This window comes from Erythrolamprus reginae, chromosome 1 (assembly GCF_031021105.1).
Source record: "Erythrolamprus reginae isolate rEryReg1 chromosome 1, rEryReg1.hap1, whole genome shotgun sequence".
Classification (NCBI taxonomy): domain Eukaryota; kingdom Metazoa; phylum Chordata; class Lepidosauria; order Squamata; family Dipsadidae; genus Erythrolamprus; species Erythrolamprus reginae.
Window position 1 is genome coordinate 1,300,056 of NC_091950.1, and position 19,347 is coordinate 1,319,402.

Here is a 19,347-nt window from a genome sequence, read left to right on the forward strand (position 1 = left end):
CACAACAATAACAAAACAATTCAAAACAAATCTAATAATTTAAAAACATTTAAAAAACTGTTATTAAAACAGACATACACACAAACATACCATACATAAATTGTATAGGCCAGGGGGAGATGTCTCAATTCTCCCATGCCTGACGGTAGAGGTGGGTTTTACGGAGTTTACGAAAGGCAAGGAGGATGGGGGCAGTTCTAATCTCCGAGGGGAGCTGGTTCCAGAGAGTCGGGGCTGCCAGAGAGAAGGCTCTTCTCCTGCGACCCGCCAAATGACATTGGTTAGTCAACGGACCTGGAGAAGGCCAACTCTGTGGGACCTAATCAGTCGCTGGGATTCGTGCGGCAGAAGGCGGTCCCAGAGATATTCTGGTCCGATGCCATGAAGGGCTTTATAGGTTATAACCAACACTTTGAATTGTGACCGGAAATTGATTGGCCACCAATGCAGACTGTGGAGTGTTGGTGTAACATGGGCATACCTTGGGAAGTCCATGATTGCTCTCGCAGCTGCATTCTGCATGATCTGAAGTTTCCGAACACTTTTCAAAGGTAGCCCCATGTAGAGAGCATTACAGTAGTCGAATCTCGAGGTGATGAGGGTATGGGTGACTGTGAGCAGTGAGTCCTGGTCCAGATAGGGCCGCAACTGGTGTACCAGGCAAACCTGGGCAAACGTCCCCCTTGCCACAGCTGAAAGATGGTTCTCTAATGTGAGCTGTGGATCGAGGACGACGCCCAAGTTGCGGACCCTCTCTGAGGGGGTCAATAATTCCCTCCTCCAGGGTTATGGACGGACAGATGGAATTGTCCTTGGGGGGCAGAACCCACATTCACTCTGTCTTATCCGGGTTGAGTTTGAGTCTGTTGACACCCATCCAGACCCCAACAGCCTCCAGGCACCGGCACATCACTTCCACTGCTTTGTTGACTAGACATGGGGTGGAGATGTAAAACTGGGTCTCATCTGTGTAATATAGATATAGATGTAAAACTGGGTATCATCTGCATATAGACCATCAGGACCAATTGATAGACAAAGTTTAAGTTCACATAGTGCTTTTCCGACAATGTCTTCAGTGAAGTCTATCTGAGTTAAGTCATTGTGAGTGTTTGAGGTGTGATTAGTGAATTAAATGGACACATACAGAACACAGTTTCCACAAAAAGTGTTTGAAGGGAGCTTCACAAATCTGGATTCCAAATCTGGATTTTCAAGGTGTTTCCATTTGTTTGTCCACCCCCTGTACATTGATTCCTATGGGAGAAATTGCTTTGTCTTCGAACCTGGTCATGGAACGAATTAAGTTTGTAAGACGAGGTATCACTGTATAGTTAAAAGAGACTGAGAAAGTCACACTTCGACAAAGTTGATGACTTTCCCCCAGGAAAATGAACAAAGGAAAGGCAATATATTTGGAGGTGGTTTAATTGTTTGGACATAATTGTGGTCTAATGGAAGGAAATGCAAGAGTCACAAACTCTATGCAGCTTCTTCTCTAGAAACACCGATCTACTAACCAGAGCATACAAAACATTTGTCAGACCAATTCGGGGATACAGCTCAACTGTATGGCATCCACACTGCATAACAGACATTAATACAATTGAAGGAGTCCAGAAATACTTCACAAAAAGAGTCCTCCACTCCTCCTCAGGCAACAAACTACCTTACTCCTCCAGACTTCAATTACTAAGTTTGGAAAATTTACAACTATGCCACCTCTGAACTGATTTAACTGTTCATAAAATCATACATCATAATATACTCCCTGTTAGTGATTACTTCACCTTTAACAACAGCAACACAAGAGCATGCAATAAATCGCTCCAAACTAGACTGCAGAAAATACGATTTCAGCAATAGAGTGGTCTATGCCTAGAATTCACTAGCAGACTCTGTTGTTTCCTTCCCCAATCCCAAAATCTTCAACCTTCCATTATCTACAATATACCTCTCCCCTTTTCTAAGAAGTTTGTAAAGGGTGTTCATAAGGGAACCTTCATGCCTCCCTTTGCTGTCCTAATGCCTTTTTATCTTTTCTATCTCTACTTTATACTTATATTATGTTAAGGATACTACAATACAATAATATATTTGTATGACAAACATACAAACAAACAAACAAACAAATAAACAAACAAATAAATAAGAGTTAAACTGAATGATGCTGTGAAAAATAGCTTTTATCTGGGCTTCCTTTGTTCATTTGCAATTCAACACAGTCTGCAGTTAACTAGAAGAACAATTATGGTACCCATAAAATTGGGACCAAATACATTTCAGAGAAATTCTTCTGCAAATAGCTTGAGGAACATCAGAGAACTCATTTTTTTACAGTCCAGGCCTGCATGAGAAAAGCAGGACCTTTGTACTTTCACACTCTACAATTGTGGCCAAAATGGACTGCTATTGCTTCATGTCTGACTTGTCCCAGTTTGAGTGTTCAGGAAAGAAAGACCCTGAACTCCATTTGTAGCGAAAGATATGCTTTTACTGAAACCTAGTGGTTACAGCAGAGCAAAGAGAGTTCTGAGGTTTTCCCTCTTAGTCCTGTTAATTTCCCCTTCACTCAAGTCCTCACCTCCACCCACCCACCCCCTCCATCCTTGTGATGACCCATAAATTTCAGATTAGGTATTCTGAGAACAGTTCCCACATGCATTTTGGCATTTCTTTGCATGGCTGTTCCACATTCCATCCTCAGGCTTGTGTGCTTGGATCTTTCTCTGGATGTCACATTTGGTTCCTGTCACACACCCCTCCCTATCCTCCCATTCTCCCTCACCAGACTTTATGGCAGGTTGACATCAAGGAAAGGAGAAACAGGACTGAAGTGGTTTGATGGCAGATCTGACAGTTGGGCATTCATGGTTTAAACGAGCCCTCCATGGATTTGGTCCCAGCATTTCTCTTTTATTCCAAGTCCACCAGAGATGCTAAAAAATACCTTCTTCAGATTTATATTTCCCACATAAATCTAAAACTCTGATATGTCCATGACTCTCAACACTCTGCATGGTGCATTGGCTACCCATTGGTCTCTGGATGAAATTCAAAGGGTTGGCTATGAGCTATAAAGCCCTGCATGGCTTAGGACCAGATTACTTACAGGACCACAGTCTGCCTCAAGGATCCCAAAGGCCAGTTAGTTTCCACAGAGTTGGCCTTTCCCAGGTCCCATCTGCCAGACAATGCCGCCTGGTGGGCCTATGGGAAGAGCCTTCTCTGTAGCGGCCCCGGACCTCTGGAATCAACTCCCACCAGGAATTCATACTGCCTCCAGCCTCCTGGCCTTCTGCAGGGCCTTAAAAATAATATTTGCTGGCAGGCTTTGGGCAGTTGAGTGTTAGCTCCGGCCAATGTATATGGAATGAATGTGGATGACTATTTTTAATGTATTGGGTTTTAGAATTGTTTTATATTAGATTTCTTCCATATTGTATTTTTGTTTCCATTTGCTCTGAGCTGCCGTGAGTCTGCAGAGAGGGGCGGCATAGAAATAGAAATAATAGAAATAGAAATAATAGAAATAGAAATTGAAATATTTGAAATAATTGAAATAGAAATATAGAAATAGAAATAGAAATAATAGAAATAGAAATAGAAATAAATAGAAATAGATGAATTAAGTTGAAGGTCACTTCATTTTAAATGTGATGTTTTCACCAAAATTTCATAATCTTGAGTAGTCATAATTTTAAGCAACATTTTTTTTCCTGTTTATTTAGTTGAAAACTCTCTAAGTCCCATTATTGGAAAGTCCAAGCATCCCAAGTTGATTTGGTCTTTGCTAGGTTTTCATATAATAGTTTCTTTATATTCAAAGCCCTTCGCGCAGTAGGACAAAAGTATGGGATCATTTATTTATTTATTTACTTACTTACTTACTTACTTACTTACTTACTTACTTATTTTTTTATTTATTTTTTTATTTATTTATTTATTTGTATGCCGCCCCTCTCCGCAGACATTGATTTGTATGCCGCCCCTCTCCGCAGACATTGCTTGATCAACAAAAAATAGCAGAACACTGGTTCCAAATACTGGGTCCAAAAAGTTTAAATTAGTATAACATCTTGAGAGATTTTCCTATATATATATATTAACTTCTATGGGAGAAATTAATTTCTTATTTCATCCCCTACCAAGTTATTTCATTTAAATTTGGGAATGCTTGTTGAACTTTACTAGAATACAATTTATTGTCCTGTGCCACTATGCCCCATTAACACTCAATACTATAAAAAAAACCTATGGCTCAGGTCAAACTCCATCTTCTTTTCCAGCACTTCAGTTTCATGTAGGTCAAATATCCAACTTCCCCTTGATTGTCAAATCTATCTGCACTAGGGATTAACAACTTGTTTTTCTCATTCTGGTGTGTAAATGAAATATATTGCTGAGTTCTTTCCCTTTGCAATTATCATAAGAGTAATTCTTAATGTATTCCTCTGGATTTCTGTCCCCCAAATTATTCCAGGATAAAACCTGCCTGGAAAACATGTTCCAATGTTCTCCACTAGGTGGCAGGATCTGTGAAATTACTTTGAGGGGTTGAAAAGAGTGTTTCCTGGATTTGTTGAGACTCAGCTGTCCTTACTTTTTGCTTTGTTCATGCATGTAATTCAGCTTCTGCATGAACCTTGGTTTATAATTTAGAAGGGATAAGAATGACTGGGCTGCCTCTCCTGCTGCTGCTCTTCTGCCTCTTTCCTCCAACTGCTGCTAAGAGGAGGCAAACTGTATGTGTGTTGAGAAATGTGTTCAAGCCTGAAGGAAGAGAGCACTATTACAGACCTGGTGATCTCATTATTGGTGGGAATTTACCTCTAAGGACGCTTATGGAATACATCATCGCTAATTTTCAGAAGGAACCATTCGGGCTTCCTTATAGTACTTTGCAAGTTTCACCTGGCAGGGAAAAATGCATTAATTATTTGCTGTGTCAAGGATTTATTTATTCATTTATTTTATTAGATTTATAGACCGCTCTTCTTGTGGACCCAGAATTCAGGGCCTCCTTTCAGAAATCTTGGTCAAACTAATGTCCTAATGTACTTCTTGCCTTTAATCATAAAGCAGGCTCAAATGCTAAATCATTTCAATATTCTATATCAGGATGATCATAGACCCCATAAAAAGTGAGGAACAACAAATCTGAATTTGTGCTGGCTTTAAAAAAAGTTGACAATGTTCATTTGGATAGAAAGTCATAGTAGAAAATGCATAGAAAAGCTTAATAATTTTTCATTATCTCGACTTGTATTAAGTTTTGCATTATGGTGACCAGTTCCGGTCATCACAATAGGGGGGGAAATGAGACACTATAAAGTATGCAGATAAGAGCAACAAAGATGATCAAGTGGCTGGAGGTTAAAACTTACAAGGAATTGGGTCATGTTTTGTCTAATGAAAAGAAGGAGGGGGATTAGGGTTTGGGGCTTCTACAAAGACAAAAGGGTCAAACTATTTTCCAAAGGGCCAAGGTAAGAAACAATCTTTGGAACCTAACAAAGAGAAAAGCAACATAAAACTAAGGAAATCATTTTGTAATGGTGAGAGCAATTAACCAATGGTACAGCTTGCCTTTCTCCTGTGTCACTAAGCCATACAATTTTAATAAAATATGGGATTTGCTATACAACATCAAAAATATAGCTAGACCACACACTTTCTTCTCTGTAATTTTCCCAATGGTTTATTTACTACAGATCCACACACAAGAAGTACCAATACTTCCTGGCTTTAGTGTTTGCTGTCATGGAGATCAACAAAGATTTGGTTCTCCTCCCCAACGTCACACTTGGCTTTCAGATTTGCAACAATGATCAGAGGAAAAGGATGATATCTTTAATCAGCCTCTCCTTGCTCTCCACATGGGGCCAAATGGTTCCGGGTTATAAATGTGACAGGCAGGACCTTCTGCTCTCTGTCATTGGAGGTGACCACCCCACATCCTCAAAGCAGATGGCCTCCACCTTTAGCATCTACAAGGTCCCACAGGTATGGGGGATCCATTGGATATAGTATGGTGTAGAAAAAGAACAGAAACACAGACAGTCAAGGATGAAAATGATGTTGTTAAAGGGGATATCCTATAGTTGAATTCATTTTTATATTTTATATGTCAAGATATATAACCCCAACAGACTGATAATGAAATAATTCTGGTCTACTTGCCAAGATGAATGAATTTTTGACTTTCAAAAATGTTTAGCCAGCATTTCATTGCAATTTATTACCTCTATCAGGTTAACTATTTATTCTCTTTGACATGTTACAACCAGACAAAATATGTCACTATTCTTCCTAGGAAGAGAAGGAATTTAAGCTTGTTAATTGAACCAAGTCTGCCTGAATGGTAAGTTAAAAAAAAAAGTATGTGAAGTCAGCACAATACTTTACTTTGTTTTGAAAGAGAAATCTCCCTTTCTCCAGCTCGGTGTTGGCTTTGAGTTTCCTCAGGAATACAGACCACTTTATCCTTCCTTCTTCCGGATTAATCCCAGTGACTATTCAGAGTATGTGGGTTTAGTTCAGCTGCTCCTGTGTTTCCAGTGGAACTGGGTTGGGCTTGGGACCTCTGAAGATGACAGTGCAGAACATTTCATTTCAACTCTGATGCCAATGTTGAAGGAGAAGGAGATCTGCTTGGCCTTTATCGAAAGTTTGAACACTAAGGACGTAAATATTGCACTAAAGAATTTCCTTTTGAAAATTGTATTGAAAGCTGAAGTCATTATTCTATTTGGAGATTCCACTGATACTGTTAAATTTTTGTCACTTCTAAAAGTTTTTGTAATACTGTATATGTAAAAATATCACTTCAAAACGTTTGGAACCTAACTTCTCACTGGAAATTTGCTATTCAGGGAGACCCTTCTGAAAGTGTAAAGCCTTTGCATGGGGCTTTGCAGTTTAGGGAAAACACTGGGGATGTTTCAGAATTCAGCCATTTCCTCCTGTCTTTATACCATTTGATCAAAGAAGAGGACACCATTCTCCTGGATTTTTGGGAAATACTCTTTGGCTGCCGTATCCTCAAACCACGCAAGGTCCTTCGAAAAGGGGAAGAAAAATGTACAGGAAAAGAGGATTTACAAGATTTTCCAGATTTTATTTTTGAAATGAGCATGACAGGTGAAAGTTACAGTATCTACAATGCCATTTATGCAGTGGCACATGCATTGCATGCAATTTACAACACAAGAGGCCAACCAGCTATGCTGAAGCTTATAAAAAGGATCTCAAATGTGGAGCCATGGCAGGTAATCTCTGCGACCTTTTATCCAGTCCACCGATCAATAGAGAAGAAGCTTCTCATATGCATTTCTTGAAATCATATCAACCAGCAATTACTTAAAAAAACAACAATATTCATTAAATGTTTTGTTGAAAGAGGAGGCAAAAGAAAAATAACCTATGCAGTATATGGTCCTGAAACATATTCAAAGTTCTCAGAGTATCATGAGTTGAGCAAGGAGGAGGTGTCATTTCCGATCAAGATGATAATCTGTTTGTATTTTATTGTATTAAGCCACCCAGAGTCGTTCAGCTGCGGGCAGCATACAAACTGGATAGATAGATAGATAGATAGATAGATAGATAGATAGATAGATAGATAGATAGATAGATAGATAGATAGATAGATAGATAGATAGATAGATAAATAAGTGGGTTGTGTGGGTGGGTGGTTGGATAGGTAGATAGGTAGGTAGATAGGTAGGTGGGTAGATAGGTGGCTGGTTGGGTGGGTGGGTAGGTAGGTAGATGGGTGGGTGGGTAGGTAGATAGATAGATAGATAGATAGATAGATAGATAGATAGATAGATAGGGATGGGTGGGTGGGTTGGTTGGTTGGGTGGGTGGGTGGAAGGTTGGGTGGATGGGTGGAAGGGTGGGTAGGTAGGTATATAGATAGGTGGGTGGGTGGGTGGATGGATGGATAGATAGATAGATAGATAGATAGATAGATAGTAGATAGTAGATAGATAAATAAGTGGGTTGGGTGGGTGGGTGGTTGAATAGGTAGATAGGTAGGTAGATAGGTAGGTGGGTAGATAGGTGGCTGGTTGGGTGGGTGGGTAGGTAGGTAGATGGGTGGGTAGGTAGGTAGGTAGATAGATAGATAGATAGATAGATAGATAGATAGATAGATAGATAGATAGATAGATAGATGATAGATAGATAGATGGCAGATGACCTGAATGTTTTCTACTGCAGGTTTGAAAAGAAACCACAACCACTTATGTGCACAAGCTCCATCCCAGACACACCAACAGCCAAATCCTCTACAACTGAACCCATCCCATTGGGTTTACAACCCCTAGTGATCACAGAAAATGAAGTGAAAGATCTATTTCACAGACAGAAGCCTGGAAAGGCACCAGGCCCAGACAAGTTCACTCATGTTTGCTTAAAAGTCTGTGCTGACTAATTGGCCCCCATCTTCACCCAAATCTTCAACAAATCACTAGAGTTGCGCTATGTTCCTTCCTGCTTCAAATTAGTCAAAAAGAGGGCGGGGAAATTATTTACTGACCCCTCGAATCCTGGACACAAACTGTTTCAATGGCTACCCTCAAAACGTCGCTACAGAGCACTGCACACCAAGACAACTAGACACAAGAACAGTTTTTTCCCGAATGCCATGACTCTACTAAACAAATAATTCCCTCAACACTGTCACATCTTTTACTAAATCTGCACTTCTATTTCTACTAGTTTTTTTCATCTTTCCTATCATCCTTTTCCTCCCACATAGGACTGTATGACTGTAACTTGTTGCTTGTATCCTAAGATTTTTATTATATTGATTGTTTCATCATTGCTTATGTGACCCCATGACAATCATTAAGTGTAGTACCACATGCTTCTTGACAAATGTATCTTTTTCTTTTATGTACTGAGAGCATATGCACCAAGACAAATTCTTTGTGTGTCCAATCACGCTTGGCCAATAAGTAATTCTGTTCTATTCTATTCTATTCTATTCTATTCTATTCTATTCTGCTACGCCATGCCATGCCATGCCATCCTAACATATCCTATTCTAGTCTATTTCTGCCATTCAGCTAATTGCTCCAATTTCTCAAGATCTCTTTTATTTCAGATTCTTGCCAATTTCAGGAATGTCCGATTCAACAACAGTGCTGGAGATAAAATTTCCTTGTCACAAAATGGACTGAGAACTGCTCGTTATGATATCGTCAACTGGGTTGTCCACCCCAATAAATATTTTGTGGCTGAGAAAATTGGGCAATGGAATCCCAGGGCTGCCCCAGGCCAGGAATTCACCATTACCTCTGATGGGATCATCTGGGCCTCAAAGGTGAGCTGGAAGGAAATGTAAATTCAGGAAAAGCATCGCTCTCTTCTGAGGATGCTGAATATCTTTCTAAGGCAGACATGGCAACTTTAAGATTTGTGGACTTCAAACGCCCAGAGGTATCCAGCCAGCATAGCTACAACATCTGTTCTAAGGTGAAAACAGGTATATAGATGCTGAACAGTCTTTTTGAATTGGGTGAATTACTTGCATTTGAGGTTAACAAATTTGAGGCCTAACCTTTAGAATGAGAATAACTTCTGCTGGAAACCAGGATACTATTAGATCAGGCAGAGATTTCCACAGATCATACCTATTCAGTTGGATCTTCATCATTCTTTGTTTTAGCAAAGTTGTAACTTAATAGAGCAAAACTTCCTTTGTACTTGAAGTTTCAAGATTCAAATGTTAGCATCCATTGGTGAGTCACTAGTGCCACTTGCCTGAATCTCCCAGGACCTTTTCATGGATCCTTTAGACCTTCATGAACTATTTGTAATGACAACATTCATAACAGAAAAAGAGGAATATGGAAATGAATAAATGTAGGATCTTCATTGCACAGGCCACCTCTAACAATTCTCTTTTCTTCTTTAGAAGGTGCCCTTTGCCAGGTGTGGCAAGAAGAGGTGCCATGCAGGAGAGAGGAGACGAGTTCCAGAGGGCCAGCCCACTTGCTGCTACAGATGTGCCCCTTGTCCAGAAGGAACCATCTCAAATCAGACAGGTAGAGCACTTTTCATATGCAGATCTTCCAGGATCTGGGACATAGGTTGGCAAACTTAAAAAAGCAAAGGACCATTTGGACCCATTTCTCAGAGAAAACAAAACACCAAGAGTCACAAAACCTGGATGGACTTGGCCAACTTGACATCACCCCCACCAAATTACATAACCTACCCAGCAAGCTTTGGCTACCTAGGTTTTGTGGGTCTATTTTCAATTTCAATCTGTCTCTTTCTATCTCTCCATCACTTTTTCTCCCTCTCAACTTTCTTTCTCTCTTTCCCTCTTCCTGTCTTTCTCTACTTCTCTCCCTCCCTTCCTCCCCACACACCACTCTCTCCCTCCCTCATCTCTCTCTTTATTCCATCTCTCTCTTTCTCCTGCCACCTCTACCTTTCTCTTTGTGTGTGCTGAGGAACAATCATCACCCCTGGCTTCTCTTCAGGTGACTCTCCCCCCCCTTTCGTGACGCCCTGGCTGGTTGTGGCATGTGCAGGAAGACTTTCCTAACGGTGCAATGGCAGACACATGGCTTCTCTCCTGCCCTAAGGATCCGGCCATTGCCTTGCCATGACCATTGCGTTCCATCCCCCTCCTGCTCTTCGGCTGAGCGGGGAGGCTGTTACCACTAGGAGGACAAAAAGGCCAGAGGTGACGTGATCAAAACATTTAAATATATTGAAGGGTTGAATAAGGTTCAAGAGGGAAGTGTTTTTAATAGGAAAGTGAACACAAGAACATGGGGACACAATCTGAAGTTAGTTGGGGGAAACATCAAAAGCAACATGAGAAAATATTATTTTACTGAAAGAGTAGTAGATCCTTGGAACAAACTTCCATCAGATGTGGTTGGTAAATCCACAGTAACTGAACTCAAACATGCCTGCGATAAACATATATCCAACCTAAGATAAAGTACAGGAAATAGTATAAGGGCAGACTAGATGGACTATGAGGTCTTTTTCTGCTGTCAATCTTCTATGTTTCTATGAAGTGAATACTGCCTCATGCACAAATGTGGCATAAAGGCAGTTACATTGCCTTGCCATGCCCCCCCCACTCCACATGAGAACAGAAGCAGGGGGAGAAGGGTCGCCAGAGCAAAGGCAGCCTTTGCTTCCTCCCACTTTGGGCTGGAGCTTATACCCACCCTGCTCAGCTGAAGAGCTGCGTGGTGGGAGGACAGGATGTGACACGGCAAGGTAATGGCCAGATCCTTAGAGCACGAGAAAAATCTTGTCCATTATATATACATAATAAATAGACATAATAAATTTAGTTGTATAGATTATATATTAATGAATAAAGTGGGAAACATATATCTGAAGAAGATAGAAATAAAAAGTATTTTGTTATCAGACCATGCCCCACTATTAGCAGTAGTGGAAATGGGTTTAGATAGAAATCAAAGAATTTGGAGATATAACCCGGTTGTCTCTGCAAATGAAGATGATAAACTTAAATTGCAAAAAGAATTATGTATTTTAGTATAAATGATACAGGAGAAATTCAGCAAACAATGATTTGGGTTGCGCAGAAAGCTTTTATGAGAGGACAATGCATTAGTACAGAAACCTATATTAAAAAGAGATGGGGAAAAGAGAGGGAGAAGAAAATAAGAGAAATAGATTTAATACAAGAGAAATTAAGAGTAACAAGAAATAGAGAATGGAATAATCGATTGAAAATTAAGAAAAAATAATTGAAACTCTTTGATGAGTTACAATGGAATAATATGAGGATGGTTATAAAACAAAGAATTATGGGATGGGGGAAGAAATCAATGGAACAAATGGTGCGCTATTTGAAGAAAAGAAAGGAGAAATCTTGTATATCAGCTTTAAGAGACACTGATGGTGAAATAAAATACAGTAATGTTCAATTGGAAAAAATAATGAAAAAGTATTATGAGAATGTATATAAAGAGGAGCAAGTAAAGGTGGGAGTTATAAGTTGAAGAACATTTTTTTAGCATTTTCCATCTTCCTAACCAAAACCCTATCGAGCATGAAGAAATCAGGAAATTCAGGCAGTTCATATGAATATAAAGGACTATTTTTATATTAAGTTCCATTCAAGAATCTGAAGTACTAATGATCGAAGTGAATTGGCAGTGAATAAAAGTCAATGGAGTTTGTATATTTCTTGTATTTAGTTTGTGCGTTGGCCAGAGGAAAAAGGGGGCAGTCATGTCAATCTTTGGAAAGGGATAATGACAGATTTTTTACACAATTTTTTTTAATTTCAGATGCAGCCCAGTGTGACCCCTGCCCACAAGACAAGTATCCCAACAAGGAGAAAGACCAATGCATTGTAAAGAAGATCCACGTCCTCAGCTATCAAGAGGCCCTCAGATACACTTTGGCTTCTCTAGCTCTTTTCCTTTCTCTGATCACATCTGCAGTACTGGTGGTTTTCCATAAACATCATGAAACACCAATAGTCAAGGCCAACAACTGAGATCTCACCTATATCCTCCTGGTCTCCCTCCTGCTCTGCTTCTTCTGCTCCTTCCTCTTCATTGGTCAACCCAGGAAGCTCACGTGTCTATTCCGACAAACTGCCTTTGCCATTTTCTTTTCTCTTGCGGTTTCCTCTGTGCTGGCAAAGACAGTCATGGTGGTTCTGGCCTTCATGGCTACCAAACCAGGAAACAGGGCAAGGAAATTCTTAGAAAACGACTGGCCAATTACATTATCTCAGCCTGTCCCCTGGTCCTATCAGTTCTTTGTGCATTCTGGCTGATAACCTCTCCCCCATTTCCCAACTTGGACTTCCACTCCTTGGAAGGAGAGACCATCTTGGAATGTCAGGAAGGCTCAGTTTCCATGTTTTACACAGTCCTAGGCTACCTGGGTTTTCTGGCCTTTGTGAGTTTCATTATAGCCTTTCTGGCTAGGAAATTGCCTGATAGCTTTAACGAAGCCAAATTCATTACTTTTAGCATGCTGGTCTTTTGCAGTGTTTGGATCACTTTCCTCCCCACCTATCTGAGCACTAAAGGGAAGTCCATGGTGGCCGTAGAGATCTTCTCCTTCTTGGCCTCTGGGGCTGGTCTCTTGGTTTGCATATTTTTCCCAAAATGCTACATTATCCTACTGAGGCCCCAATTGAATTGCCGAGATAATATAATGGGGCACAAAAAACTCTGATTTATGTCTCGAGTTTCTGTGGATCTCCTGCTTGAGCAGGGGGTTGGATTAGATGGCCTCCAAGTTCCCATCCATCTCTTTGATTCTGTTTCAGTTTCCTGCTTTCACAGGGGTTTATAGCAGATGGCCTCTGAGATCCTCTCCAACTCTATCACTCTGTCTCTGTCTCATGCTTGAGCAGGGGGTCAGACTAGATGGCCTCTGAGTTCCCACCCAACTCTATGATTCTGTATCAGTCTATCACTGTATCAGTGTTTGAGGAGCAGTTCAGACTATAACTGGTGTGTATGTGAGTGAGTGAAAGAGCTCCCAAAGCCCCCTCCCCACCCCACCTCTGGGGACCCTCAAGATGAATGAAGGAGGGAATTAAAAGAGGCATGGGATCATCTAGATGCCTGGACCATGTCCAGACCTCTCTCTCTGGGAATGGGGCAGGATCATGAGATCTCCTCCACTTTCTCCCCCAAAGCCCCCTCCCCACCCATCTTCTGGGGACCCTCAAGATGAACTGGTGTGTGGGTGTGTGAGTTTCTCCGTGTTGAAAGAGGATCATCTAGATGCCCCAGAGGGTCTCCAGACCTCTCTTGGAATTGGACCGCCTCCGTTCCCAAATTAGCTTTTTAAGGATTTAGCATCTCTCAGGGGGAGGCGAACTGACCCATTCTTTCCTTCCCAAAGTAGCTTTTTGTGAAGACTGCTCTGATTGGCTGGTGTCAAAGTGTCCCGTGGGGCCAAAAGGCCTGGGGTGAATGGGATTTCTTGTGACAGAAAGGCTGGGTTGAACAACTAGGGGCCTTTCTGTGAGCAAGAAAAGACAGCTTCCAATCATCAGAAATGAAAGGCTGTAGAATAAAGAGCTGCACCCAACTGGCGGAGGTGAAATGTCCAACCTCCCTTTCACACACACCCTTCCCTATCCTCCCATTCCCTCTCACCTAACTTTATGGCAGGTGGACATAGACGCAAAAAGAAACAGCACTGAAGTGGTTTGACGGCAGATCTGACAGTTTGGTTTTCCTGATTTAAACCAGAACTTCATGGATCTGGTCCCAGCAATTCTCTTTTATTCCAAATCTAAAACACTTATACAGTGTAACCTCTACTTAATAACACCTCTACTTAAGAACTTTTCTAGATAAGAACCAGGTGTTCAATATTTTTTTTGCCTTTTCTACTTAAGAACCTGAGCCCTGAAAAATTTCCCAGGAACTTTGAAAGCAGCACGAAGGCCCGGCCAGTTTCCTGCCATTCCCCTTTTAATCCCGGCCATCTCAGGCTTTTCTGGGCTGGCAGAGGAGTCTTTCGGTGGCTCTTAAGGAAGTTTTTGCTGTCCAGAGCAAACAAAGCACTTTCCTTTCTCTGGGCAGTTCAAGAGGGAATAAACCTCTTCCAGTGTCCAGAGAAAAGAATTGCTCCCTTTGCTCTGGGCAGCGACTGTCCTCCTTCTCTTCATCCTCCTCCTCCTCCCACCCAAATTCCGAGCTTTTATTCCTTTCCTAATGGGTTTGCATGCATTACTTGCTTTTACATTGATTCCTATGGGAAAAAAATGCTTCTACTTTTCTACTTAAGAACCTGGTCATGGAACCAATTAAGTTCTTAAGTAGAGGTACCACTGTATATATCTTTCATAGTTTATCATGTGTTATATACGAACAGTACATCACTTTATGAATATTTTTAATCAAATTATAATCAATAAAAATATTAAACCATTCATCTGCCTATTTTCCCATTTCTTGACCATTGTTATATTCAAAGTTCCTTGCCCAATAAACCATACATTGTTTTCCAGATTGAGTTTCAACAGTATTTTACAGACTTTGGCAATAACATGCTCATTATTAGCAGTTTCAAATTATTCTTTTTACAGACTCAAATCCAACTTTCCTGCCTAAATTAAATCATTTCTTATATTGTGAGGAAACACATTCTTTTTATTTCAATTCTTGTTTTGTCCTGAGTTTAGGTTTATTTATTTATTTATTTGACTTCCAATAAGCTTGGTTAAGTTTGGTTAACATATATTACCTGCCTATATTAACATTAGTTTGGTATCACCATTATTTCTGTTCTAAATAACGTTTCTTGAGCTCAGGGATAGATTCCAAAACGTTTTTGCTCCCACTCTGTGGGCAGAGCTTTCTTTTGTGGGCATGGCTTACTTTTGTAGGAGTGGCTTGATGGTCATGTGACTGGGTAGGAGTGGCCTGGTAGTCAGCCTCGCTCTTAATTGGGGAGCCCATAGCCTCAATCTGAAACTTAGGAAGAGGGATAGGGGAGCATGGGAGATGTGCTCGCATTTTTCATTTTAAAAAACTTAAAATTTACAATGCTGCTTTATTCAGAATGCTGTGGCAAAACCCTTTTCTTGAGCAGGGAAGAGGAAACCTCCTGCTTCCGCTGTCACCATGCAAGCCCATCCACAGCAGAGAGAAGACCCTGGGAGTCTGCTGATGCTGCTGTCTCCCACGTGTTTCCTTCCCTCTCCTGACCTGAGAGTTTGGGAGCGTCACACGGGAAGAGAAAAGGCAGGAAAGCCCTCTGGTACAGCAGTGCAAAGCATATGTGGCTGCAAAAGGAAATTCGGCCAAGTGACATCCAGAGGCTTTCGGGCTCCCCTTGTCAAAGAAGCGTCAATCCATCACCCTTCGCTCTTTGCAAGCAGCCACCCTATTTTTCAGACTCAGGACACTCTTCAAAGGCAGCCCCATGTAGAGAGCATTGCAGAAATCGAATCTTGAGGTGATAAGTTGCCCTCTTCTGTATTTTTTCCAGAGTTTCAATGCTTTTTTTGTAGTGTGGAGGCCAAAATTGAGTGCAGTTCTCTAGGTGAGGTCTGGCAAAGGCATTAGTACCTCTTTAGTCTTAGATTGTATCCAGTGTTGATGCAGCTCAAAATTGTGTTAGCTTTTTTAGCCACCACTGCACATTGCTGGCTCATAGTGGTTACAGCACAGCAAGGAGAGTTCTGAGGGGTTCCCTCTTAGTCCTGTTAATTTTTCCTTCACTCAAGTCCTCACCTCCACCCACCCACCCCCTCCATCCTTGTGATGACCCATAAATTTCAGATTGGGTATTCTGAGAACAGTTCCCACATGCATTTTGGCATTTCTTTGCATGGCTCTTCCACATTCCATCCCCAGGCTTGTGTCCTTGGATCTTTCTCTGGATGGCACATTTGGCTCCTGTCACACACACCCCTCCCTCTCCTCCCATTCCCCCTCACCAGACTTTATGGCAGGTTGACATCAATGCAAGGAGAAATAGGACTGAAGTGGTTTGATGGCAGATCTGACAGTTGGGCTTTCATGGTTTAAACGAGCACTCCATGGATTTGGTCCCAGCATTTAGAAACATAGAAACATAGAAGTCTGACGGCAGAAAAAGACCTCATGGTCCATCTAGTCTGCCCTTATACTATTTTCTGTATTTTATCTTAGGATGGATATATGTTTATCCCAGGCATGTTTAAATTCAGTTACTGTGGATTTATCTACCACATCTGCTGGAAGTTTGTTCCAAGGATCTACTACTCTTTCAGTAAAATAATATTTTCTCATGTTGCTTTTGATCTTTCCCCCAACTAACTTCAGATTGTGTCCCCTTGTTCTTGTGTTCACTTTCCTATTAAAAACACTTCCCTCCTGGACCTTATTTAACCCTTTAATATATTTAAATGTTTCGATCATGTCCCCCCTTTTCCTTCTGTCCTCCAGACTATACAGATTGAGTTCATGAAGTCTTTCCTGATACGTTTTATGCTTAAGACCTTCCACCATTCTTGTAGCCCGTCTTTGGACCCGTTCAATTTTGTCAATATCTTTTTGTAGGTGAGGTCTCCAGAACTGAACACAGTATTCCAAATGTGGTCTCACCATCATTCTATATAGTGGGATCATAATCTCCCTCTTCCTGCTTGTTATACCTCTAGCTATGCAGCCAAGCATCCTACTTGCTTTCCCTACCGCCTGACTGCACTGTTCACCCATTTTGAGACTGTCAGAAATCACTACCCCTAAATCCTTTTCTTTTGAAGTATTTGCCAACACTGAACTGCCAATACAATACTCAGATTGAGGATTCCTTTTCCCCAAGTGCATTATTTTACATTTGGAAACATTAAACTGCAGTTTCCATTGCTTAGACCATTTATCTAGTAAAGCTAAATCATTTACCATATTACAGACGCCTCCAGGAATATCAACCCTATTGCACACTTTAGAGTCATCGGCAAATAGGCAAACCTTCCCTACCAAACCTTCCCCTATGTCACTCACAAATATATTAAAAAGAATAGGACCCAGAACAGATCCTTGTGGCACACCGCTTGTAACCTGACTCTGCTCAGAATACTCGCCATTAACAATAACTCTCTGATGTCTACGCTTCAGCCAGCTGCAAATCCATTGAACTATCCAGGGATTAAGTCCAATCTTCACTAATTTATCTATCAGCTCTTTATGTGGAACCGTATCAAAGGCTTTGCTGAAGTCCAGGTAGGCAATATCCACGGCACCACCTTCATCCAACACCTTTGTGACATAGTCAAAGAAATCAATGAGATTAGTCTGACATGATTTGCCTTCAGTAAAGCCATGCTGATTTGGGTCTAATAAGTTATTGTTTTTTAGGTGCTGATTTATCCTCTTTTTGAGTAGAGTCTCCATCATTTTAACTACAACTGATGTCAAGCTAACTGGCCTGTAGTTACCAGCTTCTTCTCTACTGCCCTTCTTGTGAATAGGCACAACACTGGCCATTCTCCAATCCTCAGGAACTTCTCCTGTTAACAAGGATTGGTTAAACAAATCAGTCAGGGGGGTAGCAATGACAGATCTGAGTTCTTTAAGAACTCTGGGGTGGATGCCATCTGGACCCATTGCCTTATTTATCTTTAATCGTTCAAGTTCTTCTAAGACATCGGCTTCTAAGATCACTGGAGCTGAATCCGTACAGCTGGAAGCAATGCTATATCCCTCTATAGTATTATTTTGTAAGGTGTCTTTTGAGAAAACTGAACAGAAGTAGCTATTGAAATGGTCAGCGATCTCCTTATTCCCATTAATGCATGTATTATTCCCGGTACTAAGCTTCGTGATGCCGCAGTTTTTCTTCTTCTTATCATTAATATATCTGAAGAAGGTTTTATCCCCCTTCTTTACAGATTTGGCAATTTCTTCCTCTTTTGAGGCTTTAGCAGCATATATTATCTGTTTCGCCTCCTTCTGTCTCATTTTATATACCTCCCTATCAGCTATACTTCCAGACTCTTTATACCTCCTATAGGCAGCCTTTTTTTCATTGACTATAGCCCTTACATCATTGCTAAACCATAGCGGTTTCTTCTTCCTTTTACCTTTAGTTATTTGTCTTACATACAGTCCAGTGGCTTTTAAGATGGCCTTTTTTAATACACTCCACTGGATGCTCGCTCCTGCCATTTTATCCCTCCTCTTTAATTCATTATCTAAATATTCTCCCATTGCATTAAAATTTGTTTTTCTGAAATCCAATACTTTGGTTGCATTATAGGATTGCTCACAATGAGTTTTTACATCAAACCACAAACATAGATGGTCACTGCAACCTAAATTTTCTCCCACCTTGACATCTGAAACCCAATTCCCATTCGTAAAAACTAAATCTAGAATATTCTCCCCTCTAGTTGGTGTCTTAACCAGCTGTGCCAGAGCTGCTCCTGTAAAGGCCTCTACTATATTCTTACTTTTGCATGTAAGGGCACTGGGGATATTCCAGTCAACATCAGGCATGTTGAAATCACCCATAACCACAATATCTCCCTTTACTGCCATTTGGGTAATTTCATCCACCATCTTGTTGTCATATTCCTCGGATTGCCCTGGAGGCCTATAGATCACCCCAATTCTAATGACAGAACCTTCTTTATTTTGCATGCAAATCCAGAGAGTCTCTAGATCTTGACACGTATTTTGAATTAGTGTTGTTTTTAGACTTTCTTTAATATAAATGGCTACTCCACCTCCCCTTCTCTCTATTCTATCCTTCCTATACAGTGTATATCCTGGTATGGATATTTCCCATTCATTAGAATCCTTAAACCATGTCTCAGTTATGGCAACCAGGTCCAAATTATCTCTAGATATTATGGCCATT

At 40.8% G+C, this 19,347-nt stretch overlaps 1 protein-coding gene across 1 annotated transcript; it reads left to right on the top strand.

Moving 5' to 3' along the window:
• The first annotated feature begins 8,855 nt into the window (after positions 1 to 8,855).
• LOC139156321 (extracellular calcium-sensing receptor-like) lies at positions 8,856 to 12,898 on the top strand. Its single transcript, XM_070731793.1, has 3 exons — positions 8,856 to 9,334; positions 9,929 to 10,058; positions 12,306 to 12,898. The coding sequence occupies exons 1-3, from the start codon at positions 8,873 to 8,875 to the stop codon at positions 12,515 to 12,517; spliced, it is 804 nt and encodes a 267-aa protein (XP_070587894.1). The 5' UTR covers positions 8,856 to 8,872; the 3' UTR covers positions 12,518 to 12,898.
• Positions 12,899 to 19,347: the final 6,449 nt, after the last annotated feature.